Raw genomic sequence first — 27,040 nt, 5'->3', positions numbered from 1 at the left:
TGTCTCCATGATATCTCTAAACATTAGGAAGCCTGACTAAGCACCCAGTTGTGCTTTCTAGAACCTCTCATAGCCAGATCTGAGTTCTCTTCCACCATACCAGGCAGGGGTGGTGATGGTGATAAGACAGTAAGGGGTAGAGTTGAACTGAGCTGAGCTGGTCTGTGAGGGATATCAGTGGTCAAGGCATTAGATGTAGGGCAGGCAACTCCTCAGAGGGAGCAGCCAAGATCCTGTGTTTCCAGTGGGGGGAAAAAATTGAGTGCCATTTCAGAAAGCTGTGCAAAAACTGTGTGATTATCCTGCCCCACTCACCTTCCCCCTTTCCTCCCCATTGTTTTTCCTCTTTCTGTGCCCACAGACTTGGGAGGAGAGTAGGGAGCAGAGGCAAAGGGAGCCCACTGGGGCTAAGCCATTTCTGTGCTTTTGAATGAGATAAGCCTTGGGGAAATGAGTTGCACAACAGTATGGAAATGAAGTGACTTTCTCTTTGAATCAACAGCTCTGGCACTTTTTATTCATAGCTCCCACCCCTCCCCCTGCCAACTATTGGTCCCACGCACCCCCTCCCTCTCCCATGCATGTCAGCTCACAAGTATGTCCATGCACGCACCTGCTCCCACATGCATGGTGGTGAAAAAGGACCAGGCTTGGGGATAGGACAGGGGTTGGGGAGGGGGTTGTTTGTTTGTTTGAAATATATATCTGGCAAAATACTCAACCAAGAGATGGGAGGGAAAAATGTCCTGAAGGAGGAGGGACAGAAAGAAGGGGGAGAGGCCGGGCAGTGGTGTCTTCCAACAGGTGAGTAGAAGCTATGTCCCTACCTACCCCCCAAGAGAGTGAGGGGTTGGGGACAAAGTTGGCACAGGAGGTGGTGAGACAGGCATGATGGTGCCCATCCCTGAGGCAGGCAGGGCCCAGACCTCATTGGCACAAATGGTTCTCTTCCCTGGAGAGAGCTGGGGGGTAATACAAATACCAAGTCAAGATGACAACCCTAAGTGGGATGGGAGACGGTGATGGTCTCAAGGAGGCCTGGAGCCTCTCCTCAGAGCATTGAGGACTTGGAGATGGAGTTAATAACACAAGAGGCAGACACAGAGCAGCAGCGAGCAGGGGGCTCCAAAGGGAGAAGCTGAGGTCAGTATGGGGCAATGCCCATAGGGTGAGGGCACTACCCCAATGCCAGCCAAGGTCTTGGCCTCTCTTCTTGCTAAGCCTGGGCCAGGGAAATAGAACTGGTCTCCAGGGCAAGAATAGGGAAAACAGTTTTTTGGTTTCCAGAAGAGGCAGGGAACAGCCTACCATGGGTACCATACCACAGTGGCATGGAGTTAAGGGTATGGAGAGAGGAGAGAGACTCCTCTCCTTTAGGCTTGGCAAGAGTAAAGTGTACTGGCAATAGGAAGCAAAGGTCATGGGATAGGGGACAGAGGCTGAAGCATGGAGGTGGACAGATGAGCCCCAAGAAAGGGGGAGGTTCCCATCTTCCTCCTCCCTCAGTGTTTGAGGCACTGGGCCCAAACCCCAACCTCCCCCCACCTTGGGATCTGTGATCCCGTGATCGTGAATTTGAATTTGATGCTGGTTACGCACTCACACCCAAGACCCCTCCCCACCATAATGAACAGGACCCAGCTCAGAGCTCAGTCCTTTTAACCCCGAACTCCTAACAAAGCTGCCAAGAAACCGGAGGATGAGGAAGGCGCTGGGTGTAGGGCTCAAGGGAGGAGATAGGTCTCATGGAAAGGTTGTTCTGTGCATTTCTCAATCCAGGAAGTACCCTTCTTCCCCATCCATCCCAGCTCTCCTAGGGTAGGCAGGAAGTGGAAGAGCCAACCCTATTGGGACTTTCTATTATGACCTGGGGCTGAAAGGGTTAATGAATTTCCCCTTCCTTTGGGGGAGAAAACGCCCTAATGGGAAAAAGGGAAGGGCATTTAGCTCATTCCCTCAGGTGACCCACCTCTCCTTAGGGGAATGGGTGCTAACCGCCCTGCCCTCCCCTCCTTTCCCCCTACTTCCCCCGAGGATGGGACGCTCACAAGAGTGAGCAAAAGGCATACCAGAAGGGCAGGGTTATCCCCCAAGAAGTGAGACTCTCCCCAAGGGTCATCCCCACCCCTCACCCCACCCCCGGCCTTTGGGAAGTGAGGTCACACCCCACAGAGTAGTTGGAGAATACTCGATACCTATATACTCTTCTAAAGAAAGAGTAAAGGCATCCCAGGGGGTGAGAGATCCCCCAAGAAGGGCGAGGAGTGGCTTCAAGATAACCTCTTCAGGGGTGAGGATAGTTCCACCCCAGCCAGCCCTCCAGGCCAGATACCCTCCCACCCAGAGGGAAAGCAATCTCTCCTCCGTAGGGTGCCGTGATGCCCCCAGGCGATGAGCCACCCCGCGTTTCTCCTAGCTCCCCAGGTTAGTCAGTGTTTGCCCTCTTTCCTTACCTAGAAACCTATCTCCTCCCCAACCCTGCCCCCCAACCTCAGCGGTTGTAAACTCCTCGCCCCCAGCCCTCCAGCTCGTTCTTGTTCCGGCCCAGCATGGTCCCGCCCCCTTCTGGACAATACTGAGGTTTGGCAGGGCCCCGGGGCGTGGCCCGATTTCGGTTGTCCGGAAGCTCCTCTTCTTCGTCTTCCTCCTCCCAGGATCCCTGTCTGGCTGGGGGAGAGCTGCCCCCCGCGGGGTCTCCGGGCCCCGGGCCCTCAGAGGGGTCAGTCTCCATGTCAACACAAGAGTCCCCCAGCTCAATGTAGGCAGAGTTACGGTTGCCTGAGGCATCAGCATCAAAAGTGTCCTGGCGGGACAGTGACCGAAGAGTGCCCGCCCGGCCCGGAGGGTGGCTGCTGCCGGTGTGGTGGCCCTGGGGCTCACCCTGGTACTCATGTAAGCTGGCACGCTCTCCCACTGCCCGCTCAGGTGCTTGGTCCCCAGGCACGCGGTATGCTCCCTGGTTAGCAGTAAGGTGGCACACACCATGCAGAACAGGCAAGAAGTGAGAAAAACACAAAAGCAAGGGAAAGTTAGTGGCACACCGGAGCACCCCGACCGGCAGAGGGGCTCCCCCGCCAACTCTCCCACCAGCTGGGACTGAGTGGTGACTGGGTTGAAGGAGGCAAGTTTTCCTTAAGGGACTCTCCAGGAAAGGCTGGGCACATAGGCTTGGCACTGGCTTGCCCTTTGGCAATAGGTTGGATTAAGGAGGCCATCCTGTTCTCCTTAAGACTGGCTAGGCAAACCCCCAAGATTCTAGCCCTTGGGAAGTGTCTAGACTCTTCCTAGGGATTCGCCCCATTTGCCAGCTAAGAAGGTGGTTGGGAAATGCCCAACCTGGGTTTCTATCATCCACGAAGTGCTTATAATTGTTCATTAAGGTCAGGTATAAACTAGGTGAAATCATGGGCATAAATAATAGCCAGTGAGCTAGTGGCACCAAGCTTGGTTACCATGAATAAGCATTAATGCTCTCTTGGTGCTACCCAGCACTAATGTCCCATTTGTGTTCATAATCACTAAAAAACAAATCTCATTAGAATCCCACTCATTAATACTTCGTTCAGGTTAATAATTGCTCCAGTTAGGGTGACTAATTGCTCCACTACAGTCTAAGGAGCTATTTAGTTAGAAATAGTTATTCCCCTTTAAGGAGCCAAAGAATGATCCAGGCTCCTTCATCCCACACACACACCCTCATCAGCCCCCCCCTCTACAAGGCCCCATATCACATCCCCCACAAATTCTCCCCCTCCTACCCCCCATCACCAAGTCCCCATGCAATTCACATCCATTCACATGCTGGAATTAAGGATTAATACTAAAGCAAACCCCACCCCAAAGCATGAGGTTGGAAAAATTCTGAACCTTTATCCCCAACTGGAAAGGAATGAAAATCAACCACCCAGGCATCCAGAATTCTGTTGATATGGAAGTACTGTGCTGTCTCTGAGAAGGGATATAGCCCTGACATAGAAGGATTCCATAGAGGGACAGCTTTTGTACTTGAGGAACTGGGTGTGAATTCTCAGGAAAGCTCTGAAGCTGGAGGTGAGGGGTGCAATTCAAGGGAGAAAGGGATGGCATAGTATCAGTTCATGGAATTCATCAATTCAGAGAGCCCAGGGTCCCTCTGTTGCGAGGGTTCTTAATTTTTTTGTCATGACCTTGGGCAGTCTATTGAAGTCCGTGGACCATTGGTGTTTGTTTTTTAAACCCTTACCTTCCATCTTGGAATCAATACTATGTATTGGTTCCAAGGCAGAAGAGCAGTAAGGGCTAGGCAATGGGGGTTAAGTGACTTGCCCAGGGTCACACAGCTGGGAAGTGTCTGAGGCCAAATTTGAACCTAGGACCTCCCATCTGTAGGCCTGGCTCTCAATCCACTGAGCTGCCCAGCTGCCCCCCCCCCCCCCCAGTGTTTTTTTAATAATTGAAGAAAATGTTAAAATTAATTTAGGGGTTAGTGGAAATAAAGATGTATTTTTTTTCCTTTCCAAGTTGAAATGAATCAATCCATGGACCCCTAAGGGGTCTATAGACCCCAGTTTAGAATCCCTGCTCCAGAGTATCTCTAAGGAGCCTATTGTGTGGTCTCTCCGGGTCCTGGGGACCCCCTGTGGAAGATTTTCTATTTTTATTTAATGTCTCTCAGAAGTGTTTTTCCAATGAGATTCTTGCCTGACTGCTTCTCTTACTTGGTAATGGTGCCAATGGGTAGAATGGGGCATCCAAATCAAGTTACATTCCCTCTCTAAGGCTCAATGTGGTACAGAGTAGAGAACACTGGATTTGAAATCAGAGCCAAGATTTGGATTTCAGCTCTAATACTCATTTCCTGGGGTAAGACACACTGGACCTTGATTTCCCTCATTGGTAAAATGAGAAGGTTGGATAAAGTGATCTCTAAAGTCTTTTCCAACTCCATGATGAATTCCGTGGTACTTTTCATCTCTGACTTTCTCTCTCTCTCTCTCTCTCTCTCTCTCTCTCTCTCTCTCTCTCTCTCTCTCTCTCTCTCTCTCTCTCTCTCTCTTTCTTTCTTCTTTCTCTCTCTCTCTCTCTCTCTCTCTCTCCCCCACCACCACCTTAGAATCAACACTATCAATTCTTTTTTTTTTTTAAATAAAACCCTTACCTTCCGTCTTGGAGTCAATACTGTGTATTGGCTCCAAGGCAGAAGAGTGGTAAGGGCTAGGCAATGGGGGTCAAGTGACTTGCCCAGGGTCACCCAGCTGGGAAGTATCTGAGGTCAGATTTGAACCTAGGACCTCCCATCTCTAGGCCTAGCTCTCAACACACTGAGCTACCCAGCTGCCCCCCAACACTATCAATTCTAAGGCAAAAGAAAGGTAAGGACTAGGCACTTGGGGTTAAGTAATTTGCCCAGGATCACACAGCTAGAAAGTATCTGATGCCAAACTTGAACCCAGGACCTCTTATCTCCAGGCCTGGCTTTCTAATCACTGAGCCATCTAGCTGCCTTGAAGCTCTGACATGATTCCATGTTCCAAAGTAGCCTATAGTTGGGTACCAAGGTCAGGATTATAGCCCAGAAATTCACTTACTTGGTGGGCCATAATTAAACAAAGACCACAGAGACAATAGCAGCTGCTTACCACTTTTTTACAAAACAAAATTCTCCCTGCCCCCATGTCTTCTGCTGCTGCTGGAATGGATGGGTAGCTGGGAAATGATGCCCACTAAAGAGCATGCTCTTGTAGTGGGGATGTACCAGTGCTTGGCTGGGAGGCTTCCTGCCCACCCCAGAAGTTCAGATTGCGCTTGAGGGAGGTGAGCACCTGTACCTGGAGGTTGGAGACAGGGGCAGGGCTGGCAGCCAGAGCTGCTGTGGCCATGGTACGGTTGAGCAGTGGGTTGGGTGGTGTGCTACTAGGTGGGTGGGTAGCTTTCCAATAGGCCTCCAGGTATTCTGCCAGATGCTCACAGGCATCCTCCAGTTGGTTCTCATCCAGGATGATGTCAAACATTTCCTATAGGGGAGAAGGGGAGTTGGCTAGGATCAGCTGGGAGTGGAGCCAAGGAGAAGAGAGCTTAGAAATTGGGCTAGTCCAAACCTATCCCTTTACAGGTGAGGAAACTGAGGCTCCAAGAGGTCAAATGACTTTCCTGAGGTCACACTGATAGTAAATAGCACAGCTTGGATTGGAGTCCAAGACCTCATCCAAAGTTAATGATCTGTCCACCATGCCATGTTGGTGTGACCAAAGGACTGGGAATGGTGGGGAAGGGTTAGGGAGGGGTGTAGAATAAGGGAGAAGGACAAAGATGAGGGGCCAAGGTGAGCCCAGAGGGAGAAACCCACATGAGCATCTCCTAACTATTCTGAGCTGGAGGAATCATCCTGTGTCCATAAAGAAGTCAAGGCAATAAGCATTTATTCAGTCCTATATGCCGGGGACTAGTCCCTGCCTTCAGGGAGCAATCTACTACAAAAGACAACATGCAAGCCACTATGTACAAACAAGGTAGACAGATGAGTTGGAGATCATCTCAGAGGAAAGGTATGAGTATTAAAAAGAACCAGGAAAGGCTTCTTCTATCCATGGATAGTCCAAGTGATACCCATCATCAAAGAATATCAAACTACTTGGCATATCTGTTCTACTGTGACAGAGAACTCTGCCTCCTATCTAGTTCCTCCACTGGAGGGGAGAGAGAAATAATACTCACAGGCGGGCATTGTGCCAATTTTTCTGACGCTGCTATCTGAACATTAAGGTGTTTGGACTGAGATTTTCCTCGGGACTTAATGAGCCGCTGGAGTACCTGTGTTTTGAGACATGGGAAGGAAGCAGGGAGAGAGAAACAAGAGGTGAGGTGGGCCATAGGGGAGAAGTTCCCTGTTGTAAGGGAATACCAGGTACTTGGGAGAAGGGCCAGGAGGACAAAAAGAAGGGAGGGAAAGGGATAAAGCATTTATATCACACCCACTATGTGCTTATAAATAGAAGGCTACAGGGGGCAGCTGGGTAACTTAGTGGATTGAGAGCCAGGCCTAGAGATAGAAGGTCCTGGGTTCAAATCTGGCTTCAGACACTTCCCAGCTGTGTGACCCTGGGCAAGTCACTTAATCCCCATTGCCTAGCCCTTACCACTTTTCTGCCTTGGAGTCAATACATAGTATTGATGGAAGGTAAGGGTTTATTAAATAAATAAATAGGAGGCTACATCAAAAACAAAGAAGATGCTCTTATGCCTGAGACAAACCTAAAGAGATTATTTTTCCAATACCCCCTTCCACTCCCAGCCTCTACCTGTAGCTGGATAGGATTCTTTGAGAAGTCACAGGATCTTTTGGCCTACTGATCTCAGGTCTCACACCAGTCCTTGTCAGGAAACCTTTTGCTTGGGATTAACAAGTTACTCCTACCATGGCTGTAACCTCCTCTCTGTGGCAGTGAGAACAGCAAGGCCCTCATCTTTCCATGAAGATGACAACTTTGAAGGCCTTGCAGGATATAATTAAGCTGCCTTCTCACTTTATCTTTTTTAGGCTGAAGCACCCACTTCTTCTAACACTAATTTATAGGTTTTGCGCTCCATCTCTCTTCTTCTTCCTAGGTCAGCCATTTTGACCTCAATTCTATAATTATTAATCATTTACTGTGTGCAAAACACTGTGCTAGTCTCTGGGGGAGATATAAAAATCAAATAACACATTATTCCTATTCCCATGGGGGCTTACAGTTTTACAGGAGACACACAAAAACCTACTACTATGTCAAAATTTCTCTAAGACTAACATGGATGGTATGTTTGAGGATGGCAAAGGAGTGGAGATCTGATGGAGAACTAAGTCAGATTTCTTTCTCCTTTCCCTATTTACTAAAGGCCAAACAAAAGAGAACTACATCAAGAGTGGGATGAAAAGTGGATGACAGAAAGGACTTTCCCAGTGTTAGTTGGGTGGAAGACACTGGGATGGGGAAGGGGTGGAAGGCCAAGATGTCCCTAGAATCTCTCATCTGACTGAACGATGGGTAGGGACTTCCTGCTTGGCAGAACAGGTCTAGGAATGACAGGGAGACCCTAAAATGGCACTGGGATGGTAGGCAACACACCTTGGGGGAGGTAATCTTGATGTAAACGATGATAGGGGCCAGTGATGTCTTGGCCAGCTGAGCAGGATGGTTGATGGTATCAGCATCCAGGGCAACCAGTTGTAGGGTCCGGGCCAACTCAAAGATCCTTTCAATTTCACTCTGTACCTCAGCTGAGAGATCAAAGAGACCATAAAAGGAAAGTTAAAGGGCATGCACTTTGTGAAGAGACATGAATACTGGAGAAGGGAGAGATAGGCTTTGATAGGGAACAGTCTCACCCTGTGAGAGGAAGTGTCATTATTATGATTAACCCCATTTTATAGATGAGAAGACTAAGGATCAAAGAAGTTAAATGAGTTGCTCACAGTATAGAAGCCTTGACATGAATCCTTAAATTCAGTCCTTCTGACTCCAAGCCCTGGGCTTTTTCTAGTATGCCCTGCTCTGGGAAGGGTACACAAAAAATCACAGAAGGGAGCACAAAGCAGTGGGGGAATGACATAGAATCTGGGGGTATGGATGTGGAGAATGAGGGAGGGAATAGAAAGCGAGGACTGGAGGAAGGGGCCCATTGATTATGTCGTGAGAGCTCAGTGAAGCCTGATGTCAGATGGAAGGGTCTGGACATCGGATAGGGAAGGCAGTTGTGACACAGATGGAGAGACAAGACAGGCTGGGTAGCAAAGCTGGTATCTAGTGTCTTAGAAGCAGGTATGCTGGAAGAACAGAGAAGGAAACAAGATCTACTCCCGACCCTGGCTGCTCTAACTGAATCCCTCTGGACCCTGCTGGCCATATCAGACAGATGACTCCCTTCACCTTACCCAGACTGGAGCGAGTGTTAGAACGCTCAACAATGATGTGTTTGCTGGGGTTGTTGAGGACAGAACGCTTGGCAAGAGAGATGTCTGCTGTTACCCGAGTGATGGAGATCCTGGGGGCAGGAAAGGAGGAGATGGTTAGTGGTTTACCCTCTTTTCTGCAGCTTCCTCCCCTCTCCCAAACTCTACACCCTTCCTCATTTAAATTTTTAAATTATTTTTCCCATTTGCATGTAACAACAATTTTTAATATACATTTTCCAAAATTTTGAGATCCAAATTGTCTCCCTTCCTCCCATCTCCCTAAACAATTTGATCTGGGTTGAACATGCAAACATGGGTCCTTCCATCAAACTTCTCTGCCCATAGTTCATCTTCCATTCCTGGACTGGGTTACTTGGACGTTCTAACTTTCCCCAGAGTGAGTCAAAGGCCCGGTGGTCTTTAAGGATAGGGAAAGAACCCCCATAGTCTCACCTGCCATCGAATCGATGCTTTAAGAAATCAAATAAAGCTTTCTGCATCATATCTGTGACCTGAGGAAGGAGAGAAATCAGAACAATGGCATCTAAAGAGAGGATTTTAGCTGCTGCTCTGGATAATTTCTCCAGCCTGGCTCCTGACAGTTCTTAGGAAGGACTGATACCAGGGTACAGCTAGGTGGCTCAGTGGATAGAGTCAGGCCTAGAGATGGGAGGTCCTGGGGTTCAAATCTGGCCTCAGACACTTTCTAGTTGTGTGACCCTGGGCAAATCACTTAACCCCTATTGCCCAACCCTTACCTTGCTTCTCTCTTGGAACCAATATATAGTATTGATTCTAAGGTGGAAAGTAAGGGTTTGTTTTTTTAATAAAAAAATTATTTTTAAGAAGGACTGACACCCATTTGAAAAAATGCTCCAAATCACAAATAATTTAAAAAATGAAAATAAAGCCACTTCACAAGTTCCACATCAGATTGGCAAAGATGTAAAAAGACAAAATGGGAGGGACTGCAGGGAAAAGAGGCATATTAATATAGTGTTGAGACTATGAATTGATCTATTCTGGAAAGTAATTTAAAACAATGCCCCCAAATTCACTAAATTGTGCATACCTTTGACCTAGTCATACTATTTACTGGCTTATAGTCTGCAGGGATCATAGGAAAAGGAAAAAAGCTCATTGGGGCAAAAATATTTGTAGCAGCTCTTTTAGTAAGGGCAAAGAACTGGAAATTAAGGGGGTGCCCATCAATTGGGGAATGATTCATATTCTATTATTACATAGTAATAACATACAGTAAACACAGAATACTATTATATTCATAAAAAAACAATGAAAAGAATGGTTTCAGAGACGCTTTTTTGTTGTCCAGTTGTTTCCAGTCTTGTCTGATTCTTTGGGACCCCATGGGGGTAGTAGTTCTTTTCTTTTTTTAACCTTACCTTCTGTCCTAGAATCAATATTATGTATTGGTTGTAAGGCAGAAGAGCAGTAAGGCCCAGACAGTGGGGGGTTAAGTAGCTTGCCCAAGGTCACATAATTAGGATGTGTCTGAGGCCAGATTTGAACCCAAGACATCCTGGCTCTGGGCTTGGTATTCACTGAACCACCTAACTGCCCCCTGAGGGTTTTCTTGGCAAAGATACTGGAGTGCTTTGCTGTTGCCATCTCTAACTCATTTTGCAGATGAGGAAACTGAGGCAAACAGGGTTAAGTGATTTGTCCAGGGCCCAAAACTAGGACGTGTCTAAGGTCAGATTTGAAAATGAATCAACTGACTTCAGGCCTGGCACTCTATCCACTGTGCCACCTAGCTGCCTTCAGAGAAGCTTGGGAAGACTTCTATAAACCGATTTAAAGTGAACAGGCCAGGAGAACAATTTATATAATAAGAACACAGTTAAGACAAATCACTTTAAAGACTTAAGAACTCCGACCAATGCAATGACCAGCCACAATTCTAGAGGCCTGAAGATGAAGCTTGCTACCTTTACCCATCTCTGACAGAGAGATGATGGACTCAAGATGTTGACTCAAGATAGAATCAGACACATATTTCTGGTCAAGGCCAATGCAGACATTTGTTTTGCTTAACTCTGAATATTTATTACAAGGATTTGGCTTTTCTTTTTTCAATTAGGGAGACAGAAATGAAAGAAAATAAAGGCTTGTTACTTAAATTAAAAAAAAAAATATTGGAACTCCCTGCATCCAAGTGGTGTTGGGTGGTAAGGGGATCCTCTGTGGGCTTTCCTGAGGTCCCATCTGTGGGGAAGTCCCATTTTCTGATCTGAAGTCAGGACAGAGGGGACACTCACCTCGTAACCCTTGAGTGATGGTCCCACCAGGATAATGGGCCTCATGGAAGGTACCACATCATAAGGGGGGACATGTTCCGCCTAAGGAAAAGGAAAGGCCCTATGGTAGGGGACAGCATTAGCCCCTTCTCCACCATTCAGGGGGCAAGGGAGGCCCTCAGTGATCCTTCCCTTTCCTACTCCCATCCCTTGGTCCCAGGGTCCATATACAGCAAAGGGAGAAGAAGGGGAGGAGGGCCCATCCACTGGCACAGGCTGGGACAGAGCAGAACAGAACTGGGAAGGTAGTTATCAGGAGCCCCACACCCTCCTTGCTGTGTCCCACTGGGGGTGCGAGGAGACCCACAAAGCTGTCTTACTTACCGATTTCTGCTTCTGTTTGGCTGGATCCAGTGATTGCCAGCATTGGGTGGGGGTAGGGAGAGGAAAAGGGGGGGGGGTACCCAGGCACAAGGGGCAAAGGACAAGGAACCAAGGGAAACAGGAGGGTTGTAGAGAGCAGGGGGATGAGAAGAAATAACAAGGCATGCGTGTTAGTGACAAGCAGCTGAGGGAAAGGGGCAGGGACCCCACATGAAGGCAAGGTTTGTCTCTTGGGGGCCCTGCCTGCCACTGGCCCCCGATGGAAACCCAGTGAGTGGTAGAAGGGTTCACTGTCCCCTACCACCAGTTCCATTCCTTTTCCCCCAACCTGAGGCTATGAGATGAAGATGATGAGGAAGGAAATGCCCCTATCCTTTTGGCCTCTTACTGGTTAGTGACCAGGCAAAGTCAACCCATGTTCTCTGAAATGAGTCCCTGGGAAAATCTGGAACGTTTTATCTTTTCTATAGGGGGTTAGAAATGAGATTGGAAGGTCCCATTGCCACACAAAGGGATATAGACAGTATCATCATGGTGCCATCCTCTGAAAGGTAGAAGGGTGTTTGGGAGAATTCCATGAACAGAAATAGAGGGCCATGCCATTGTTGGAATGACTCCGTGGAGATGGTGGGTGTCGATGAGGATTTGAACTTGTTAAACCCCCCTTTAGAGGCACCCCTTTCATATGCCCCTTTCTCCTTACCTCAGACTTTCAAAGGATCACGTTAGCAGTGTCTGGGCAGGGGCCCACAGGAGTCAAATGTGTCTCTTCCTCAACCCCCAGACCTATATTTCCTATGTCCTCCCCACCTCTGTCACTCTCCACCAAAGGACACAGGAGTGAACACAAATGTATGAACCATAGGATTACCTTCTTAAAGAAGGGGATTCGCTTGCCATGAGGAGACGGGGTGGTGATACTGCTAACACTAGGCTTAGGGGAGCCAGTGTGGTCGTAGAGCTCGGCTTCCTCCTCCTCTAATTCTAGGGGATCTAACTCAAAAGCTAAGTTAGTCATATCATTACCTGGGTCAGAGAAGGAGAGAGGGAGATAGACAGATAGACAGAAGGAGAATGCAGGAGAAAGAAACACCAACACACGCACACACGCACGCACACAGATAGACACGAAAGGTCATGGGTAGAACAGAATAGAAAAAGGGATGGGGAAATGGGGAAAAAAGAGAAAGAAGAAGAGGTGAATGAAAGGTGCTAAGGAGAATGAACATGGGGTTGGGTGAGGGTGAGAGAAATGGAGCCACCAAAGAAATGGGAGGAGAGACATGAAGGGGGAAGGTGGGTGGCAGGCATGGGGGTGGTGCTAATGTGCCCAGCCTGTTTGAATCTCTTACCCTTTAATGGAAAGGGGAGAACCTGAAGGGGATGAGGTGGATGTTGGGGGCGGGACCAAAGAGTAGAGGGGGGCTGGTTGGCCTTAGCATTGTCTAGATGCCAGAGGTCCGAACAGGGATGAGGAAGGGAGCTGTGATTATAGAGCTCCAGACTAAGAGTCATCTCTCCAGGAAAGCCCCCTCCCTGTCACTCCCTGGTCCCCTGAGGAAAGGGAAGGCGCTCACTCTTACCGCTGGCTGGCGGCGTGGGTCTTCGGGTGCCAGTCACGACATCTCCCAGACTGGAACTTGAGTTGTCGCCTGATTTGCTGAAAAGGAAGAAAGATGAAGGGAGCTAAGTCATAAGCAAAGAATCCAGGGAACCATCTGTTCATAATAAAATATTACAGGGATAGAGAACGAACTTGTGATTTCAATCATATAGGAGACTCTAAAGATGCAGATTGGCAACTTCTGGGCAAATCAAGAGTTTTACAGAGTTGTCCAAAACACTGAAGGGCTAAAGGATTTGAGCCCAAGGCCATGCAACAGCATGTGCCAGTGGAGGGGTCTAAACCTATGTCTTCCTGATTTTAAGACCAGCTCTCTATGTACTTACACCATGATTCTGCTTTTAAATTACAATAATAAGACACTGAAAAGAAAGAAATATCAGGCTATCAACTTGTCCTGGGATTGTTTCTATCTGAACCCATCAAAAAGATTAGATCACATAATAATGATAATAGATGAGATTCTACGATAAGAAAAATGGGAATAATAATTATAATTATGATGAGAATGAGGAGTATAGCGGACTTTGGAGTAGTCTGGAATTATGAGTTCACTGATTTCATTAGTGTGGACTCTGAATTCCAGGAGGGTCTCTGAGACCCTTTCACAGGGTTTGCCAGGTTGAAACTATTTTGGTCAAAACTATAATAATATGGGGGCAGTTAGAGAGCTCAGAAGGTTGAAAGCCAGGCCTAGAGAGGGGAAGGCCCAGGTTCAAATTTGACCTCAGATACTTCCTAGCTGTGTGACCCTAGGCAAGTCACTTAACCACATTGCCTAGTCCTTACCCTTCTCTGCCTTGGAACCAATACACAATACTAAGATGGAAGGTAAGATTTAAAAAAAAATGTCTAATAATACTATATATCTGTGTGATTCTGAATTTTCTTCCTAGACTTCAACTAAAACAATGAGAGTCTAGTCTAGCTGTCTCCTAGTAAATTAGTAATGAAAGAAATATGTAAAAATATGTAAAATTGTCATTCTCACAAATTTTTTTGTTTTGGAAAAGAATCAATTTTCATATTAGGTAATTTCATATTCAATAACATTCAAAAATGTTACTTGTTTTCATTTGTAATGGGTTTCTTATTATTTTCAATGAATTAATAAATACATATTTTTAATGTGTCACTTTTAATTTCTAGTATGGTATATATTAGTAAAGAAAATCCACATGAAGAGAAGCTCTTTGGAGTCCTCAATAATTTTTAGGCATGTAAAAGGGGGAAGTGTAGGGGCTTAGTGGACAAAGAGCCAGGCCTTAAGTCCAGAAGACCTGGCTTCCAATCTAGCCTCAAGACACTTCTAGCCATGTGACCGTGGGCAAATCATTTAAACCCAATTGCCTAACACTTACTGCTCTTCTCCCTTGGAACTAATACTTAGCATGGATTCCAAGACAGAAGGTAAGGAAAAAAAGAAAATAAAAAAGAGAGTTAAATGGGGTCTTCAGACCAAAAAATTTGAGGATCACTGGTGTAGGGAACTCAGTTTGAAAACTACCTCCAGGGGCATTGAAGTGGCTCAATGGATTAAGAGCCAGGTCTACAGGAGCTCTTGGGTTCCAATCTGGTCTCAAAACACTTCCTAGTTGTGTGAGTCAGTTAATTCTCATTGCCTAGCCCTTACTGCTCTTCTGTCTTGGAACCAATACTTAGTGATGGAAGGTAAGGGTTTGGGAAAGAAGATAAGAGGAGAGGGGAGGGGAGGAGAGGAAAGAAAATGACCTCCACTGGTAGAGATCAGAAATTCATCTGTAGCTTGTAGACTTGGAGAGCTGCCTTGAGCCCAGAGGTTAAGTGATTTATGCACAATCACATGACAAGTGTGTATCAGAGATTTCTGATGCCCAAGCCAGCCCTCTGCCAAGTAAGTCCTGTTGCCCCTCAATAGCTGACTTATAGCACTTTAAAGGCTACAAACTGATTTATATACATTATCTCATTGACTCTAAACAGCCTTCTTAGGTAAACAATACTAGTTTATAGATGAGGAAGCTGAGACTTTGGAACCAGAGGTGAAGTGACTTGTCCATGCACATTATCAGAGGGGGCCTTTGTCTAGCCAGGCCTAGCTCTTTAGCCCCATGACACCATGCTGTTCTCTCCCAGTCCCAGCACCATCATGGGCCACTCCATATCCTGCTCCATATTTTGCATCTATCTGGTTATTGAACCAGTGGTTAGTGCCAGATATTCCGTCCCTCAAAGCCAATGCCCTGAGTACTGGGCTAAAGTCCAAGATTAGAATAGGAATCATCGAGATTATTACATTTGGACCCGCCTAATAGGCATGACCACAGCCATACACACCTACTCTCCCCACCCTGGACAGATACCTGGAACTGAGACGATTCTGACGCATCTTCTGTTCCTGAACCATCCGTAGGCTGTCCAGTTTGACGGGGCTGGGGATGAAGCCTACCTCGCAGCCTTCCTTTACCAGCCGGCCTATCCACCAGTCATTATTGTATTTCTGTGAGGAGAGAGAAGAAAGAGAGACTGAGTCATGTATTGGAGGTAGAGATTGACCCACAGTGGGAGGACACAACAGCCCTGCTCCCAGATATGGAGCTTCTCTCCATCAGGCAGTCCCTGCCACTACTCCTCTATCTCACAAGAAATCCCTTTGCTTCCCCAGAAGTACCTTTACCAATACCTTTAGCTTCAGTAGCTTTGCCCACCTCAGACCAATAGGAGTTGCCTCTCCAAATGTATATTCCAGTTCATTTCCATTTTGAATACCTACCAAGAGCCAATCTCTTCTCTAAAGCCTACTTGACTGTCTGAACACCTACGGATGCTGCCTAGGGCTTCTGCCTCTCTTTATGCACCAATGCCCCCTCATATCCCAATGTTTATCCCTCTGGAGAGCCTCCACCTGTGACTACCCAGCCCTGGCATCATTTTGTCTCACCCCTTCCCCACGTGTGCTCCACTTTCCCTACCCCTTACCTCCTTGATGTGCAGGAAGTCCTTGGGTTCAAAGGTGATGGCCATGCCCTGAACAGGTGCCTCATCCCCTCGTGATGGATTATAGCCCACATTTGTCCGCACAGCAAATGCCACTGGCTTGGTCTGGGCAAGAGTAGGAGAAATATAACAAGCAAAGAGTTAACTCCTTCTTTCCCTGTCCAGAGCCCACCACTATATTAATTGATCTTTAGAGAGATGGCTGGGTTGAAATTGAGGGTTGAACAAGGAGAAGGTTTAACCCTTGGTGGGAATGGAAGTGTAACACCAAAGCCAACAACCAAAATCAATCTCCCATGCATGAACCTACCTTAGCTTTCTCAAGCTGTGCCAATGCCTGACGCTCTGCCTCCTTCCTTAAGGCTTCCCTGTCCTCCTCCAGAGATACATCTGAGTCTGAGGGCCGACTGGTATAGGACTCTGCAGAGCCCTGGAAGTGGAGAGCAAGGACATCCATGCAGTCTTTCCTCCTCCCCCCAACACCATGAGCCCCATCACACCCCAGTTTCAGAATTGCAGTAAAATTGGTTAAGGGGACCAAGGACAACTCAAACTGGAGATTTTCAAGAACAAGTCAATTCCATGTAACACAATAGAGGTTGGGACAGCATAGGAGATGGCTAGGATCTGGGTGCATATGGAAAGAATTGGGGATGGGGCAGGGAACAGACTTATGAAAACTAACAGAACTCTGGGATGAAAGTGAAAGAGTCAGGGAGGCCAAGAAGAAAGGAGCTAAAAAATCCTTGGACAGAACTAGGGAGATACTGGGAAAAAATGGCCAGGGTTTGGGTCGAATACCTAAGAGGAGAAAGACAGAGGCAGAAGAAACATTGGACAGGATTAAGAAGATACTAGGGAAGAGTGGTCAGTTTTAGAATTGACTTCACAAAAGGAGGTCAGAGGTTGGGGTGACATGAGGCCACAAGGCAGTCACTAGGGAAGCAATTGTGTAAACACTAGGGAGAAGGAACAAGGACTGGGGTAAAGGATGGGGAGAAAGGGTTGGAGGGGGTCAGGGTCACTGAAGGAAAGGGGTGGCATTTGCCTGAACAAGATTAAGGTGAGGAACAGCTGTTCTGGGGGCCAAGGGAGGGGAAGGGAACTTGATAGGGACATAAGCTCAGGGGAGTAATGCCAACATGAGTGTCACTGCAGCCTCCTAGCCCTTCCTACTTCTCTGCATCCCCTTCTTCAGTTGAGTCTAACTCATGTCACCCATGGCATCCCTGCTAACCAAATACAGTTTGCCTAGACCTGGAATTGGGATCACTGCACTGCTGGAAGTGGGTACCCCAACATAGAAAGGGGAATCTGGTTGCAACAGATGCCAAAAAGCAAAGTTGTACTGTTTCCTGTTTATTCAAGGAACAGAATCCGAACTCTTCCCTGCCCCTCTCCAACTCACCACTACTGCTACCATAATCAGGCCTTCCTACCCGCTGAAGTCATTTTTCTGGTTGGCATTGTCAGGTACCATCCCATAGGCCTGAGCTCCTTTTCTAAAGACAATCATCTCACAGACCGGGTCTTCAGTCATAACTCCCTTACCCTTATGCAGCACCACAAGGACACACGAGAGTGCCCACTGAAGAAGCAAGCCTGGAGCAGATGTTAGTGGCAGCCTCCCACCTATGGAAGTATTCCTTGCCTTCTGCCCTGGAGCCCAAGAGGGAACAAGCATTGAACACTCCCAAGGATATAGAGATGAGGCCACAAGGATGTTCAAGCTAAGGTGTACCTACTGGCTATTGGTAATGAGGATACTCAGCAAAAATAAGCATGTTTTTCTGCAGGTACCCATGATTATTAGACTTTGCACATATGCGATTGAATAAATGTTTCTATATGTGTGTGTGAGAGAGAAAGAGCACAACTATGTATTATCAAAGAAAGTAAGAGAGATTGATTTAGAGAAAGAGGAAATGGATGGAGAGAGAGACAGAGACAAAGGAGAAAGAGTTCTGCAGATGCTTGCAGCTTGCATGTGCCTGTGACAGTGTGTGCCTGATTGTGTTATTGCCTGTGGGTGTGCAAGTGAGGGGAGCAGTGAGGGCTGGTTTTGTGCCGTCTGTGAGGGGGTGTTTGAACAGGGTTGGAGTATGTCATTGTGAGGGTGGTCAGAGCTGGAAGAAACCTTTCCTCATAAAACAAAAAGAGGTTCTACCTACCGCTGATGGCTCTTTGGCTCTTTCTGGGGAGGAATAGGTCTGGGAAGTTGCGGGGGAGATAGTGGGAATGAAAGGACCAGGAGGAAATAGCTAAGCTGGTCCAAAAGGAGAATGGGTGCAGGCAGTGAAGTGACTTTAAAAAACCTTTACCTTTTGTCTTAGAATCAATACTGCATATTGGTTCCAAGGCAGAAGAGTGGTAAGGGTTAGGCATTGGGGTCAAGTGACTTGTCCAGGGTCACACAGCTAGGAAAGATCTGAGTTTAGATTTTAATCCAAGACATGCAGTCTCTAGGTCTGGCTCTCAATCCCCACTGGAGGGATTTAAGAGATGAACAAAAAAAAGGAGAACAGAGTAAAAGGAACAAAAAGAGCCCCTTCCTCATACTCAGTCAATAAACTAATTATTTAATCAATCAACCCCTTCCACACAGACAGCAAAAATGGAGGGAACTGGGTGCAGGGGGAAGACTTAAGTATAGAAGACTGAGGAAGGGAAATGCCAGCCAAGAAGACGGGAGAGTAATTCCAAATATCCACTTTCACCTTCCCCATTCCTGAGCACCTCTCCTCCAGACTGGGCCCACTCAGAGAAAGAATGGGAGAAAGGCAGGGAGAAAAATACAAGAGAAACAGAGATGAGGACAGAGACACAGGAAAATACATTTAGAAACAGACAGATGGGAGAAAATGAGAAAGCTAGAGGGAAAGGAGAGGGCTCAAAGGAGACAGGTTCTCCACACCAACCCATCTCCTTCTAAGACCCTCTGAGGGGCTGCATGCACCCACACCCCAATGCTCACCAACACAGCCTGTCTGGTCCGGCCGGGTGTCTCCATGCTGGCGCCCTCTCTGCCCATCCCCAAGGGGTGGGCAGGGGCTGCCCTAGCTGCCCGCTCCCCCCAGGGGGCTCAGGTTACAGGCAGAGTTGCTACATTTGCAAACTGCTGGGGTATATTTAGCCCAGAGACACAACAGGAACTGGGCACCCTCTCCTACTATTAGTGGGGTCAGGGAATGGGGAGGAGCTGGAGAACTGGGGATATGGTGTGTGTGGAGAGACAACCCTAACTCCCCTGGCTTAGCAAATTCTGTAAGACCAGAGAGTTGTTTTTCTACCAAAGAAAGGCACAGCCTTGGGCATGGCTTTATCTTATATTCCAGCACTGGCTTAGCTTCCAAGTAGAGACATAGATCAACCAAAGGACTTCCCCCTGTTGAGGGGATAGGAGACCCTGGAATAAAGGTTTAACTCCCAACCTATTCTCTCTGGTTGGTTCTGGGTCCATGATAGGGCAAGTAGTCAAAAAGGCAGGAAACAGACAAGAAGACTTTGCCTTGAACTAGGTTGAACCTCACTAGGCTTAATCCTTTCCTGGACTCAGGAGAGAGTGACCTCTGGAAGTATATCCTGTTCCTTCTCATCTGTTCCTTCCGGCCACTCACCCCCTCTCCTTTCTCCAGCAGTGCCCTGCACCACCCCCCACCCCCAGCACCAGGAACTCTGCCATTGGAGCACCATCTATTCTGGGTACCAGGTCCTTGTCAAGATGCATGGTTGCCATGACAACTGCATCGCCTTTCTTACTGCTTCTCACTGAGGCCTGGGTTTGGTTGGTTAGGGTTGGGGGGTGGAACGAAGTGGCGTGTGAGGAAGGGGAGTAGAGTGAAAAGGAGACCCATAAACTAGTTTTCCCAATATTACTCATCACACCATAGTCAGTATTTCTGGTTTAAAGCCTTCTGCCTCTGATTTCACTCTTTCTTCCTTCTGAACACTGCCTTCCACCCCCAATCTATATCTCCTCAAAGAATTGGTGTGGATAGATTTTCTCTAGCTATTTTTAGATCAGAATTTTCTAGGGGGCCTCAGTGTTCTAGGGATGGAGCCACCCATATCCCTCTTGGACCTAGGGAGCCCTAATGATCTCTCCCTCTATTCCTGCCCTCAGCCTGAAGTGGCTACTAGTGAGGTGGGAGCAGGAGGACAATGGGTAGAGGTAAAAGCCTCTGAAGTGTCTCTGAATCTAGGTGACTAAGGTGTCTTGGGGTAGATGTCAGGAGAAGTGATTACAGGATGGGGATTATAAACCAATGCCATGAATTTGATGCCAAGAATCTGGGCTTAATCAACAGCATACCTTAAGTAAAGACAGAAAAAGTGTCAGGGTGGAGAGAGGCTCCCAGACTAGCAAGGAATGGACACTCTGGGGATGAAGGCCTGGGAAGCAGCCTTACTTCCTGCTTCCAACCCAAAATTCTCCTCCCAAGACTCCCAGACCACTCCCATCCCTGACCTCTCCCACTTACCTGTCGCACAAAGCTGTTTGATGTGGTATCAGAGGAGGTGCTGCCATCAGAGCGTTTAAAGCGTCCCTTCCTTTTGCTGTATTTGCCCTGCTGTGGGGGGCAATAAGGGCAAAGTCAGAGGGGGTCTCCTCACCTATCCCCCAGACCTGACCAACATTTGCAGCCAAAAATTCCCTCCCTTCCTAATAACCTTCTCCTCCATTCCCCACCCTACATCTTCTTTGCCAGGTGGTATGGTCTGAGAGGATCCCCCTTCTTCCCCAAGGCATGGACCAGGCCACAGCCATTTGCTGGGGTATGGAGGTGGGGCTGGGGGATGCTAATGAAATACATAACATATTCAGGCAGGGGAGATGAGGAGGAAGGAGCAGAGGAGCCGCCCCAACTCCCCAGAGCTGGAGCCAGTGTCTAGTTAGCTGGGAAAAGCTAATTAAGATGCTGGGCAGACTATAGCAGCCTTTGAGAAGAAGAGAGCTCTGACCTGTGGTTTTGGGGAAGTAGAGGGAGAGACAGAGGAGAGATATCTCCTCCATAACCTCCCTAGAGAGAATATTCTGTGCTAGTGGCCCCTAGGAAAGAGAAATTGAAAACCTGGGGTATAGACTCCCCGCTGGGTTCTTGGAAAAAATCCTTTTGGATTTTCCTCACCTCCCTAACTCTTTACCAGAATAGTGTCCCTTTCTCTCAATTCCTCCTGGGGACCAGGGGATGAGGTTCAGATAGGAAGACTTTGGGAAAGAGGGAATCAGACCTAGAGTATTCCTTAGAGATGCAATCAGGAATTTGAGGGGGAAGGGATACAGGAGAACTAGGGATCTAGACTGAGAAGAAAATAGGAAATGGGGGATATGGAAAATCCTAACCACTAATGAACAACAAATATCCCCTTAGCACACCCCCACAGGAAAAGGAGGTAAGGGATCAGTTAGAAAATAAATAAGCCAACTGGGGCACCACCTCCATTGGTAGCATATCTCCCCTCTGATCCTTAATTACCAGGCCCTCCATCCACTGGTATCGACAACCCTCACTACAATCCCACCCCCACCACACATCCTGGACTTGCCTCTCTCCATGAGAAACAAAATTTCCCAACCTGCACCTCATGCTACCTTTAATACAACTAACTTTCCAAATTATTTTTCATTTCACCTTTCATGTTGCCCAGCTTGTTACCATCTCTCATATTATTCAAAATGTCTCCTCTCCTCTTGGTCCACTATCTAGATCTGGACCAGTCTCTAGAACATATCCCATCAATACTAGTATGAGGTGCAGCTAGGGAGCACAGTGGATATAAGTGTCAGGTCTGGAGTTGGGAGGTCCTGGGTTCAAATCAGACCCCAGACACTTCCCAGCTGTGTGATCCTGGGCAAGTCACTTAATCCTGACTGCCCAGCCCTTGCTGTTCGAATGTTTTAGAATTGATACTAAGACAGAAGGTAAAGGTTTTAAAAGACACACAAAACCCCACTACTATGGAGGGGGCATGAGATGGCTCATTTAGGGCTAAGAGTTCCTCATGGTCACAAACTTGGTGGGAAACATGACTACTTTGGGGAGTAAGAGGGTTTTTTTCTCCCCTTCCCAAACTGGGACTAATCTAAAACCCTACTCTTGACCTACCTTCAATAAATCCAAATCCTTCCCCCGCTTTGCAGGGGGCAAGTTAACAATGCTCTGGCCTTATGCTGCCCCAAAGAGGAGATAGTACTATCTACCTCTGGACAAGCCATAAGGTTATACAGGCCTAGCTGGAGTCAGGAAAACCTAGATTTGAATCCTACCTCAGACACTAACCAGATATGTGACTCTGGGCAAGTCAATTAACCTTTCTGGGCCTCTGTTTCTTCACATGTAAAATGAAGAATTTGGAATCATTGACCTCTTTTTTTAACTACCTTCTGTCTTAGTATCATTTCTAAGACAGAAAAGCAACAAGGGCTAAGTATTTGGGGTTAAGTAACTTGCTCATGGTCTCAAAGCTAGGAAGTGTCTGGGGGCAGATTTGAACCTAAATCCTCCAGACCTAACACTCTATCCCTGTACCACTTACGTGCCTCATTAAAAAAAATTTTTTTTTCTCTTTCATTGACCTCTAAGGTTCCTGAAATTTAAAGTCTGATTCTATAACTTTAACCGCTGAATTTAAAGGCGAAGGGGACTAACTTGTTGAGATAGTAAGTCCCAAGGAGGAGGGGGTGGTATTTAGGGGGAAGGAGCATCTAAAAATTCCCTAAAGAAGTTCTGGGACTCAAAGTACTCCACCCCCAACTACCAGCACCACTCCAAAGAGACCTCAATCCAGGGATAAGCCTAGAGAGGGAGGGAGGTGGAAGGAATTATACCCAGAATTTCTGAGCTAGAAGGAACCTAAAAGAACATCTAATCTAGTTTTCTCATATTACAGATGAGGGAAATGAGGCTCAGAGAGGAAAACTGACTTGCCCAAGGTCACACAGTGAGTTAATAGGAGGGACTCCTCTCCTACTCCCTGACTTATCCCCCACCCCCACCAAAGGCTAGGAAAGTAGGGAGTGGCATGGAGGAAAGACAGGGGACAGCTGAGGAGAAGGCCCAAGCCAGCTGCCTCCTGGCTCCAAGGGGCCTGGGGTGGGAGGTGGGGGATATTTTTAGGTCTCACACCCATTGAGCCACATTCCCACAAAGTACTTCCTGGAGGCTGACAGCAAAGGAGAGGTTAATGTTACCACCACCCCTACCTCCTATGTTTTAGAGGCCTGGGGAGCAAGGTGGGAAGAGGCAATGATCACTGGGTTCAGGGCTGAAATAGGGAAATTCCTAGTCCTGGTAGCTGCTCAGCTTGGTATTGCCACCTCCTGCCCCACTGTCCAGATCGGGTCTCCATCACAACAGGGAATGTCTCACTTCTGGGGGGCAACTTGATAGCAAAACTCAGATAAATGCACAGGCATGGGTGCAAGGTAGGAGCATGTGAGAAGTACTCCCTCTCAGGTGGTATTGTTCTTCCTATCCCCATATGGGTTGGCATTCACCCAACTTTTCAAACTTTGGGGTGCCTTTTATGGCTCTAGGAAATTGCAAACCTGTATTGGGGTAATCTATATCTAGGGGCAGGGTCTGGAGTGAAGGTGGTGGGGGATGCTCTTGTCTAGAGTTAGCCAGTAGGAAAAGCAGAATAATCCCTAGTCAAGCTCTGAAATGGCCTGGTAATGCTGATTCCTGTCCCATTCCCCAGGTTTGGGGCCTCCACATCACTGCGAGTGCCCATCCCTTGGCAGCAATTTACTCACTAGCCTGCCCCTACCCTACCTTCAGCCACCCAGGGGTTTGGTGCTCAGGGTGAGGTGTCCAGTTGACACTGTCCTCAGCCCTTCCACCGATGCCTCACCCATGGCTTCTGCTGCCTCTAGAGCATCCTCTTCATCCCCATGCCTGGTTCCCCCAGAAATCGACCTCCCTCCACAGCAACTTCCTCTCCAGCCTCCCTTCCTATTCCTTCTCCACCCCAAGCCAATCCCATAGGTTTAAAAATCAGCCACCTATAGAAATATCACCCCCACCCCCAACACACACACACACACACACACACACACACACACACACACACACACACACACGGCCAGTAGTCAGAATGGTCAGGGCACCAGGAGGAAAGAAGGTGAACAGCAGGGACCCTGGATATCAACCCCCTGTCTTGTCTCCCCACCTCTGCATCTATCTGCCTCAGTGCCAATCAGCCATCAATCATTAACCCATCAGACATGGTGGAGGCATGAACAGCACCCCCCCCCAGCTCCTTAGGGCTTAACTCCTTCTTCCCTGGCATCCTCGCTCCGGTTGGCCAGAGCTCCTGAGGTCTTTCAAAGAAGAGGTCCCTTTGAACCTCTCCCGGCTCCCTGCTTGCCTTCTTTCCCCACCAGCCTCCCCCATCTCTGCCAGCCGGCCATCTCCCAGCCCATCGCTTACCTGTAAACTGGGGTCGAAGACCTCCATCGGGATATCCTGGGTGGGTGGATAAGAGGCCCGAGACATACTGGTCTTTTGTACCATGGAGAGGCCCCCCCACCCCGCCCCAGCCCCAGCTTCAGCCTAGCCCAGCCCAGCCCAGCCCAAACCGGCTCACTCACAGCTCATGGGAAAATCCAGTGGAGAGAAGAGACACCCAGCTTCCAGATGCCCCTTTCCCTCCCTCCCTTCCAACGCCTCCTACTTCTCCTCCGCCCTGGGAGCCTCAGCATCTCCCCCGCCCCAACCCAGCTTGCTCCTCCTTCCCAGCCCCTCCCCTTGATTCCCCTCTTCTCCCCCCCTCCAGCTCCTCTCCTAGACAATGAGCAGGCAGCCCGAGGCAGACACGCCCCTCTTGGCGCTAGTGGGGCCGAGCTAGAGATGAGGGCCCTTGGCCATTCTCTCCCCCCCATCTTGGCTGGGAGGCTGGGGAGGGGGCAGGTGGAAAGCAACTGAAGGTTCGGTCTAGCCTCTGTGTGCGTGCACCTTCTCCTTTGGGGTCAGGGGGAGCAGAGCCTCTCATCTGAGAATGATTAAAAAGGAATTTCAGATTTATTCTACTCTCCAGCTCTACCTCCTAGCCTACTGCTTTTCCCCAGTTCCCCTTCTTAAGTCCCCAACTTTCTCATCCAGTCTTTATATCTTAGTCCCTTGCTGAGTTGGTGGGGAGGCACAACCCTAAGTCTCTCAAGAGCATCAGATTTGGAATCCAAAGATGTGAGTTCAAATTATCTTTCTGTTCCTAACTGACAAGTCCTTCGATCTCTTTGGACCTCAGTTGGCACAAATAAAAAATGACCAGTTGGGGCAGCTGGTTGGCACAGTGGATAGAGCATCAGGACTGGAACTGGAAAGACCTGGGTTCAAATCTAGCTTTAGATACTTCCTAGTTGTGTGACCCTGAACATGTCACTTAACCCCCATTGCCTAGCCTTTACCACTCTTCTGCCTGGGAACTGATATCTATGATTTTAAGATGGAAGGTAAGGGTTTAAAAAAAAGAGGTAGAGGGCATGAGAAGAGGGAATAAAGATTAAAGAAAGTGGCAGGACAGAGGCAGGTTCACTAACTTTTTTTTTTAACTTTATATTCTATCTTAGAATCGATACTAGGTATTGGTTTCAAGGCAGAAGAACAGTAAGGGCTAGACAATGGGGGTCAAGTGACTTGCCTAGGGTTAGACTGGTAGGAATTGCATGAGATCCACATTTGAACCCAGGACCTGTCTCCAGTCCTGGTTCTCAAGCCACCAGGTCACCTAGCTGCCCCAAGACTCACTAATTTTAAGATAACATCTAACCTTTCTATACTTTGGTTTCATCTTCTGTAAAATGAGGACTAGACTATATAATTTCTAAGATCTCTTCTAGCTCTTTATCTTATGTTCTAATGATCTTTGATTTGGGGCACAGATTTGGGCAGGGCAGCAGTGAGCCCCTAACCACCACTCCACTTAGGAAGAAGCAGGGTAGGATGGGAAGTATGTGGTTTGACTGCCTCATAGGAAAGAATTTTATAAATTAATTTAGAAAATTAACATATTGTGTTTCTAATTTAACCTATACACTTATAAATTAATAAAATAATTATAGATAATTATACATTTATAAATGATGTAGGTAATAGTAATAAGTGTTACTATAGTAATAATTATTATATTATAGTAATATTATATTATTATAATATAACATATAATAATAATATAATATAAAATATTATAGTAATAATTGTTACTATAGGGCAAGGGGCCAGAAGACCAGAGGTTGAGATAGACAGGTGGTGGATGGAAAGGATTCTTCAGGGTCTTTGCCATAAGCAAGGTTCAGTCAATTTGGGTTGGAAGGATGGGGAGTTGGATAATATTTATTCTATATAGTTCTTGCCATTTCGGAAGATAGGCAGATGTTTCTTTTTTGTTTTTGTTTTTGTTTTCTATTTTGTATCTCTCCCCAATGCCTAGCATCACTTGGCACTTAAAAGTATTTGTTGACTTGGACCAAATTTGGCTTATTCAGCAATCAATTTGCCATTATCTGAGGTCTTGATTAGCTAGTAATTGGATTATACAGGCACTACTCTTGGTGACCCTTCCCTTACTGGGGATAGGTAGGCATAATAGGAATAAAAAAAAAAACTTCAATCACATCCTACTTGGTATCACACTCATTTTTGTATACAAAAATTGGTTTGGTGTCTTAGAAAGGGCCCCCTGATTTGAAGTCAAAGGTCCAAGTTCTCAAACCCTGGGTTTCATTTTGTTCTGGTTTTGTGATCTTGAATGACTAACTTCTTTGACTTTCAGTTTGCTTATCTTTAAAATGGAGATGGTAATATTTGGACTATCCTCCTGGCAGTGTTCTGGCAGTGTTGTTTAGAGGATAGAAAGAGGGCTTTCAAAGCTATATATGTATCTATA

At 47.3% G+C, this 27,040-nt stretch overlaps 1 protein-coding gene across 6 annotated transcripts; it reads right to left on the bottom strand.

Moving 5' to 3' along the window:
* Nucleotides 1–489: 489 nt before the first annotated feature.
* On the bottom strand, nucleotides 490–24,940 carry CACNB1 (calcium voltage-gated channel auxiliary subunit beta 1). 6 transcript variants are annotated; one of them, XM_056816793.1, is made up of 15 exons: nucleotides 24,747–24,887; nucleotides 24,586–24,621; nucleotides 20,635–20,724; nucleotides 16,464–16,583; nucleotides 16,136–16,258; nucleotides 15,520–15,656; nucleotides 13,137–13,213; nucleotides 11,554–11,573; nucleotides 11,191–11,271; nucleotides 9,365–9,423; nucleotides 8,891–9,000; nucleotides 8,085–8,236; nucleotides 6,694–6,789; nucleotides 5,808–5,993; nucleotides 490–2,956 (listed from the first exon to the last, which is right to left on the bottom strand). In XM_056816793.1, exons 2-15 carry the CDS (start codon nucleotides 24,610–24,612, stop codon nucleotides 2,492–2,494), a joined length of 1,743 nt encoding a protein of 580 aa, XP_056672771.1. In that variant the 5' UTR covers nucleotides 24,613–24,621; nucleotides 24,747–24,887; the 3' UTR covers nucleotides 490–2,491. The 6 variants fall into 6 exon arrangements, with proteins under 6 accessions (XP_056672771.1, XP_007482386.3, XP_016285982.2 ...); XM_007482324.3 differs by lacking the exon at nucleotides 11,554–11,573 and adding an exon at nucleotides 12,425–12,579 and having other exon boundaries at nucleotides 24,747–24,841; XM_016430496.2 differs by having other exon boundaries at nucleotides 24,586–24,940.
* Between the last annotated feature and the right edge of the window lie 2,100 nt (nucleotides 24,941–27,040).

Source organism: Monodelphis domestica, chromosome 2 (assembly GCF_027887165.1).
Source record: "Monodelphis domestica isolate mMonDom1 chromosome 2, mMonDom1.pri, whole genome shotgun sequence".
NCBI lineage: Eukaryota > Metazoa > Chordata > Mammalia > Didelphimorphia > Didelphidae > Monodelphis > Monodelphis domestica.
Note: the sequence above shows the minus strand (reverse complement) of the source record. Positions and strands in the feature narration are given on the sequence as shown.

Bases quoted from the DNA above. Each gene is read 5' to 3' on its own strand.
- CACNB1 (XM_016430495.2), bottom strand. From the start codon at position 24,669: ATGGTACAAAAGACCAGTATGTCTCGGGCCTCTTATCCACCCACCCAG. The intron at 16,584-20,634 runs GTAAGTGGGAGA...CTCCACTTCCAG, and splicing joins CAAACAGCTTTGTGCGACAG to GGCTCTGCAGAGTCCTATAC. The intron at 11,272-12,424 runs GTAATCCTATGG...CCTTTTCCTTAG, and splicing joins GAATCCCCTTCTTTAAGAAG to GCGGAACATGTCCCCCCTTA.